The 8,083-nt window shown below is 32.1% G+C and overlaps 1 protein-coding gene across 1 annotated transcript; it reads right to left on the bottom strand.

Annotated features, from left to right (window-relative positions):
- Positions 1-376: 376 nt before the first annotated feature.
- Positions 377-4,730, bottom strand: LOC132184133 (protein DETOXIFICATION 16-like). The gene is made up of 8 exons (XM_059597646.1): positions 4,385-4,730; positions 2,581-3,125; positions 2,318-2,404; positions 2,067-2,123; positions 1,343-1,581; positions 936-1,054; positions 739-825; positions 377-644 (listed from the first exon to the last, which is right to left on the bottom strand). Exons 1-8 carry the CDS (start codon positions 4,661-4,663, stop codon positions 585-587), a joined length of 1,473 nt encoding a protein of 490 aa, XP_059453629.1. The 5' UTR covers positions 4,664-4,730; the 3' UTR covers positions 377-584.
- Positions 4,731-8,083: the final 3,353 nt, after the last annotated feature.

Here is an 8,083-nt window from a genome sequence, read left to right as displayed (position 1 = left end):
TTTCTAATATTCACTTTGTGGCCCTGTTTTACATTCCCTTTCACAGTATCCTGCATGGCTTTTAACCAAGAAACAAGAAAAGCAGGACATTTTCCAACCAAGAATCATCAAACTGAAATTAAGAGAAAAACTAAAGAGAACCCAACTCACCAATTTTTTTCTCCTTTCCAATTTTCACGGTCTTTTTCTTTTCAGTAAGTTCATTGGATTTGACTTGATACTATAAAAAATTAAAAAATAAATAAATAAAATAAAAAAATTACAGCATTTTTTCAATGGCCCAGATTTAATCTCCCTCTCTTTCTCATAAAAAATTTGAAATTAAATCTGAAAGGTTAAAAAAAAAAAAAAAAACTACAAAATATTAGAGCACCTAAGCCAAATCAAGAAGTTTTTGTCATAGAGGGACTAGCCAAGTGCATCATTAGATCTAAAATCTGCCAATGATTATGAAGATATAAAACATGATTTTGTAGTTATGCATATCAAGAAAGTTGCAATAACGATGATCCCAAAATTTTCTAATATTTATATATATTCCTCTACTGCCTAATAAACTTGTCCGTTGTAGGCACATTTCAGCTTCAAGAGATCAATTCAGCAGGAATTACAGAGTCGTGGACTCTCTCTGTAGCCTTATTTGCCTAAATAAGAAGGAGAAAATCACATGTAGTGAGAAAAATGAAGAAAATATAAAAGAGAAAAAGAATAAGGAGAGGGAGAGAGCTAGGATTATACTTCTTGCTCCCAGTTTGTACGTATGGTAACAATGAGAAGTGATGACACTTGGACTACGAGTGCACATATGATCCCCAGCCAGAGCCCCTATACAGAGTATTTTTAACATATAATAATATTACATGAAATCACTTGCAATTACAGAGAATGTGAAAAAGGGTTTAAGGTTTTGAAAGAAAACAATGAGAACTTTTTACCTTTCCTCCAATGTGGAAGACAAAAGCTAATAAAATAGCAGCAGGAATTCCAATTAGATAGTATGAACCAAGGTTGATATATGCACCAATCTTCTGCCAACCGCAGCCTCTAGCAGTGCCTAAATTTACACAAGTAGATTGTAAATTTCAAATTAATCAACTACTATCAAATAGGAACAACTTTTTCTTTGCCAAAGTTGGTATATTTCATACTTTTCCAAGAGAAGATTTTCCCTGAAAGATGTAGAGGGTGAAGAGAAGCACACAAATCATTGTAATAGTTGCTGTTAATCATATCCGGATTGTTTGATCGAGCACCTTAAAGATTTTTCGTTTTGTTTTTTTGGTTTTTAATCAGGTTATGATATTAATTTGGATTTTACTAGAGTATGAAGAATTAGAAAAACCTGAAAGAACACATTGGAGGCCGTCTAAAAAGTTGGATACTGCAACAATTGGCAACATGATTGCTATATATCTGATCACTTCTTCTTCATTGCTATAAGCATAGCCCCAAATGTTGCGTATCAATATCAGGACTGATCCAACCAAGATACCCTCAGTGATCGCCGTCACGAAGACGACGCATACTGCTAATCGTGCAGTTTCTGGATGCCCAGCTCCTAATTCATTTGAGACCCGAGTACTGTATAGAAGAAAAACATACAAAACCAAAATGTTTAGACTACCAGGGAGATAAAGTGGTTATGGAGTTTTTACTAAGAGTACATTAATATACATAGTTGAACACTACTCTAGCCCAAAAGCCTAAGCTAATGGGCTATGGTTCACTTTGGTATATTAAGTTATTAACTACTCTTTTTCTTTATACTTTCTCAATGTGAGACTCAACACTCACAAGTGCACTCACAACAATCTCCTTCTTACTTCTGAGTCTTTTCACATTGATACAATTTCAAACTCAACGTGTCCAGACACCCGTCTTAGAAAGCTAACCACGTAAAAATCTAGGTGTCTTGCTTGTGGGTTGCTTGATTATTATTCTGCATTGTGAGTTTATTTTTGGGTGCTAGTGTGACTATTTAATTTGCAGAAAGAGAGGTAGATTAATTCCACTATTTATCTGAAATTGGTGTTCACCCCTTAACATATATCAATTCAGCAACTCACCTTACAGCACAACTGAGTCCATACGGGATCATCCAAACTGTTGCAGCTGTATTAAGACTGGCAAACATAAAAATGAAAAAGTGTAAACATAATATGTAGGGAGACTACAAAAAGAATCATGAAAAGTGTAAACAAAATATATATGTAGGGTCAGTACAAACAGAATAATGAAAAGTGCAAGCAGGAACTCACAATCATCAAACAGATTTAGTATATCCTTGGTACAAAGATCAGTAAAGTGAAGAACTAACCTAATAGAAAGCACTGAAGTTTCTAACTCTGGATTAGGAAGAAGACCAGATAGGAGAACCATCAATTCAAATGACCACATTTCCAAGCTGTTCAAATCATGGTAAAAGATCACAGCATCAGCATTAGGATCTTTAAGGCCGAAAATTTGTATTCAATTACCTCATCATAGTGGTTGAGACAAGACTAATAACAAAAATTTTCTTATAAATTCCCAGTTGGCAAAGACAGTGAGGAAGATAGAGCATTAAGAAATAGAAATTACCAGACCATAACAGCTGAAGGAATAGCAAGTTTCACAAAAGTGAATATATTGTGCAACGCCTCCTTTGAGAAACCTGTCCAGGTTTTTACACATGAAGAAGAGAACTTGATATAAAATACCAACAGAAGTACATTGATCCAATAGGAGATGGAATTGGCCAAGGCAGCTCCTCTAGGTCCAAGTCCAGATTTAAATACCAGAATCCAGCATATAAGTATGTGCAGTAAAGCAGTGACTGCAGAGCTTAGCATCATTGGAAAGACATTGTTTTGGGTTTGCAAGAATTTATTAAGGCACTGAAGAAGACCATAGGCAAACAGACTCGGGATCATGTAACACGCATATTGTCCGGCTTCAGTTGCTATATCATGTTCTTGGCCAAAGAGGATTAGAAGGGATCTTGTGTTTGCCCAGATGACTGCAAGGGGTATGCTTACAAGAAAAAGAACAAGCATGGCTCTCTGCATGTGTATTCCCATCACATGATATTGCTTTGCTCCATATGACTGGCCACATAAGGTATCCAATGCACTTGCCATTCCCATCTGTTCAAGTACATAATCACAAACTGTAATAAGAAACTTATAAAAAGTGTTAAAGTTAAGCTTATGGGAAAAGTAGTGATTTAATATAGTATCAGACCCAAAGGTCCTGGGATCGAACATTGACTCCGTTAAATCATCCCATTTAAATTAAATATTCCATGTGTTGGATCCCACCTATTAAAAGGGAGTTGAGCCCACACGTGAAAGTGAGTGTTAAAGTAATGATTAAGTGATTAAATTCACATCTTCTTATCAGCTTAAGCTTTTATGATCATTGGTAATTTAACAGAAAGTAACATGCAAAGAGTTCTGTTGAACACAACACATTTTTCTACATCAAAAGAAGAAATCATGATATCCTGAACCATAATTATGTTTTGTTATTGTTTGGAACATGGCATGGACTATGAGTTGAGAAATTGCAATGCTTTTAGCATGAAATTAGAGCCATTAAATTCCTTCCTTTGCCAATCAGCAGACAAAAGAATCAATCATTCACACAAGAATAATAAATGAAGCTTTAGACCAGGAATCCATAACCTGGGTACTCACTTAATCTAATGTGGTTCATAGGATTAATTAGTGCATAAGAGTGGTTAGTTGCAAGGCTTGTGAATGTTCAAGGCACTCAGAATTTTGGTGTTATGGTATCAAGAGGCAAAAGTATCAGTTTCCTGCAAAGATTTGGTTGCATATAAGTGCATAAACTTTGGATTGTAGACCCCAGTTCCAATTTCACAGCTGGGTTGTCTAATATACCAATGGAGTTGGAAGTAAATTTACATACCACTGAACGGATATTCAAAGAGAAACAAAAACAAAAAACAAAACAAAACACAAACAAAAGAAAAAGGATGAACATTTCGATAGTTACAGCAGAATTCACAACCCCGTAAATTTCCGCATTCAAACACACTCCAAATAAATTTGAAATGCTTATTTTTGTTAGAATATTAATTAAATAATTAAATATACATATTCTTATCATAAGCGATAATTTAACATATTATCAAAACCCACATCGTTACAAAAACATAAGAAACAAGAAAAAAAGCCTTAGTTAAAAATTACAATATTCACTTTCTGGCTCTGTTTTACGTTCCCTTTCACAGCATCCCTTTTCATTTTCAACCAATCAATTAACCAAACACGTTTTTATACGGCTTTAATTTCACTTCAGCAAGAACATAAGAAACAAGAAAAGCAACACATTTTCCAACCAAGAATCATTAAACTGAAATTAAGAGAACCCAACTCACCAACAAGCTGAAACCTGTGACCGTTGCGAAAGAAGTGGCCATGGAAGCACCAGAGAGAGCCAATTCACCAAGATGACCAACAAACATGATGGAAATCACCTGCAAACAATATTGTAATAAACTCACAGCTATCAGAGGCCCTGCCAGCCATAGCTGCTTCCTTACTTCCTCAACAACTCCGTTTCCATTGCTTCTCTCCCTACAGACTCCATCTTCTTCAGAGATTTGGATCAATGGCGATCTCAGAGATGACTTTTCTTCCTCTTTTTCTCTCTCCATTTCTTCTCTTCCACACACAAGGAGCGTGAGAGCGAGAGACAGAGGCGGGCTATAAATATTTGGAGGATCCTATTATATATTGCGGTTGAGAACTTAATAATTTAGACTGTACTTATTGACATGAGGACAAATCCTTGTGGCGGCTCCACATGACCGTGGCCTCATGGTTCAACAAGACAAGGCACACACGAGTCCACGACAGAAATATGTTAACGTGTTTAATTAATAAATATATAAGGTTGGATTTTAGCAATCCAAGAATTTCTTATTTCTTGAAAATTGACGTGTCAATTTATAACATGTAATATTTTATTTTATTTTATTTTTTTTGAAGTAACATGTAATTTTTTTTTTTTTTTAAAAAAAAAGGAACATGTAATATGTATTGATCATGGAATAATTGTGGAAAAAATGATAACTCTTTTGATAATTAAAAAAAAAAAAAAAAATTATCATTTGATCTAGAATTTAAAAGTGACATATTCAAAATCTAATGATAATTTTTACTGTCAGACAAAAAAATTGTACATTTTTTTTTCTATTCAATACGGGGAAAGAGAAATTACAAGAAAATAAAATACAAAAGAAACAAAGTCATTCTTAAATAATTTGATAATAGATCAAATAAATGACTGACCCATCGAAATAACATGTACGGCCAAATGCGCACTTAATTGTGTGTACGTGTTACATTTTTCTAATATTTTTAGAGTTTATACCACGCATTAAGTTGGCATTATATAATCAAAATACATTTTGCTTCTTTTTCTATGTACTACTTAAATATTATTTTAAATAAATAATAGTGAAAATAAAGGAAAGAGAAAGCATTATTTTATTAAGATAAATGCTACCATAATCCCTTGGGATTCCCTTGGTTTAGAAAACTCTATCGACTCTGTCGGAGAAACTTTTTATGAATTTTTTCTACATTTAAAAGAGAGTATAAAATTTAGGAAATATGTTGTTAGTAGTCATATTTCTTCAAGGCGGAGATGCCCTCCTTACTAGAAATCTACTTTGAAGACGGGGCTAGTAATCAAAGTGAAGTCATAACAGGTAGTCGTGCTCAAAGATGCGCTTTGTTCTTATTTATTTATATTTTTTTGGTAAAGTTCACGTACCATCTCAAATTACCACGCTATTAACAATGTTCTCCCCAGGCTAACAAAAAGGTAAAAATGGCCCTATAAATTTTTCAATAAGACAACAATTAATGCCCCTATAAATTCAAAATAATAATAATAATAATAATAATTTTTTAAGAAAATGAAAAATTTTAATTAGAAAAATGAATTTTTTTTAAAAAAGGATTTGTTTTAAAAAAAAACCGAAATTTTTTTTTATTTTCTTTTATTTTTTGAAACGAAAGTTTTCAATTTTTATTAAAAAGAAAAAAGAAAATTTTTATTTTTTTTCTTATAAAAATGATTTATTATTATTTTTATTTTAAATTTGGCGCCCAGACCCTTGGATATATATATATATTTGGCTTCTTCTAAAAGTTTTAGTATTTTTTGTTTTTATTTTACTAAGGATAGTTTCGTCATTGGGAAGACGTTGACAATGTTTTTCATAATTTAGGGGGGACATTGGCTCATAATTGAAAGTTTGGGAGGAACATTGTCAATTCAATTGGTTAGTAGTTTGAGGTGGTATGTGGACTTTCCTAACTTTTTTTTTAATTATTTTTTTGCTTTTCGACAAGAGTAATGATATAAGAGAAATATTAGGTCAATAAGTTCTCAATATTTTGATTATCTCAAATTCAATAATAATTTTAAAAGGCTCATCACATTTGTAAGGACTCAAATTTTTCTTAGTCCTTATATCATTACTCGCTCTCAAAAATAAATAAATAAATCCAGTCGATGGGAAAGAAGGCCTCCTGGGCTCTGGTTCTTTAATTTTAAAGGCAATAATTGAGCTTTTAGTCATTTTGTCATCAAGCATCTTATGATTTCATCACGGACAGACTTTTGTGTCCGAGCTTGGATGTTGTTCCATCTTTTTAGGAAAGACTTTTGTCTTTTACGGTTCTTCATTCAAATTCTAACCATGCTTTTATCACTTTAATCTTTTTTCGGTGGTGGTTGTTGTTTTCAAGTAGAGGTTTAAATAAGTTTGGCTTCATTTGTGCTTTTTTTGTTTTTATAATTGCTTTATAAGGCTTTATTGAGAGGAACGGAATACTTGTTTGTCTTATTTCTTACTCTTTGTATGTATTTTTTTACTGTTATTTTTGTTTTGAGTCTACTATTGTGAAACCAACCCCTGTTTTAATTTTTTATTGTTTAGGATCTCTCATTTTCTCTTCTTTAGGATTAAGAATGAAAAAAAATTTCCTTGTGTTGAAATATATATAAACTATAAAATAATAAAATAAGAAAGAGAACGGAGAGAGATATATGTGTTAAATTATCAGTTATCTTAAAAGCTTATACTGATAAGAATGAGTAAATTTAATCACTTAATTATTACTTTAATGAACTACATTTTATATATTCATTATCTCTTATATTTGTTTAATTGTCTTAAACTATTATATAGATAATTATTTATAGAGAGACAGTGATAAAATATAAATATTCCGACAAATGAAATGATATATTCTATTTTTTTTATTTTTTAATCCGACAAGGATATGAGATAGAGAAGAAAAGTCCAAGGGGAATGAGTCCTAGTCAAGCACGTTGCACGAAAAAAGGAATATAGTGCAAGACAAGACAAGCACGTCCACGTTAGAGTAAGTACTAAGGATAAGTTCATTGCTCTTGATTGATTACACGTTGAATATTATTAATGAAGCAATTAACACGCTAAGCTTTTCTTTCTTTTTCCCCTTTGATTGCGACTTTGACTTTGACATTGACCACTCGAGAGATGCCCATCTCTCAGTGTAACATTAACATATAAAGTAATAATATTATTAAAGTAATGATTAAGTGGTTAAATTTATTTTTTTTTATTAGTTTAATTTTTTGGGATAACTAGTAATTTAATATAGTATTAGAACCAACGGTCTTGGAATCGAACCTTGACTCCGTCATTTTATCCATCATTTCAATTAAATATTTTACGCATTGGTCATTTCAATTAAATTGAACACATGAGGGAGGTGTTAAAAGAGAGTTTGAGTCCACACGTGAGGGAGAGTGTTAAAGTAATAGTTAAGTGATTAAATTTATTTATTTCTATCAGTTTAAACTTTTGGGATAACTGGTAATTTAACACGAATAAAGAAAATTAGAGTACTCTCAAATGTGATGTAACATTTAAAATTACTAATATTTCAAAATTCAATAATGATTATCTCAAATTTAATAGTGATTTTAAAAAACACATCATATTTAAGAATACTCTAATTCTTAGATTTCGAGAGTTAATCCAAGAACAGTGGGATGGGAGTAGGATTTAAGC

The sequence above is a fragment of the Corylus avellana genome, chromosome ca6 (genome assembly GCF_901000735.1).
Source record: "Corylus avellana chromosome ca6, CavTom2PMs-1.0".
Taxonomy (NCBI): Eukaryota; Viridiplantae; Streptophyta; class Magnoliopsida; order Fagales; family Betulaceae; genus Corylus; species Corylus avellana.
Note: the sequence above shows the minus strand (reverse complement) of the source record. Positions and strands in the feature narration are given on the sequence as shown.

What these genes read in the sequence shown, in the direction of transcription:
- LOC132184133 (XM_059597646.1), bottom strand. Translation starts at nt 4,663, where the DNA reads ATGGAGAGAGAAAAAGAGGAAGAAAAGTCATCTCTGAGATCGCCATTG. An exon ending in TCTTCCACATTGGAGGAAAG is followed by an intron (nt 826 to 935) that starts GTAAAAAGTTCT and finishes TACTCTGTATAG; the next exon opens with GGGCTCTGGCTGGGGATCAT. An exon ending in GTACAAACTGGGAGCAAGAA is followed by an intron (nt 645 to 738) that starts GTATAATCCTAG and finishes CTTCTTATTTAG; the next exon opens with GCAAATAAGGCTACAGAGAG.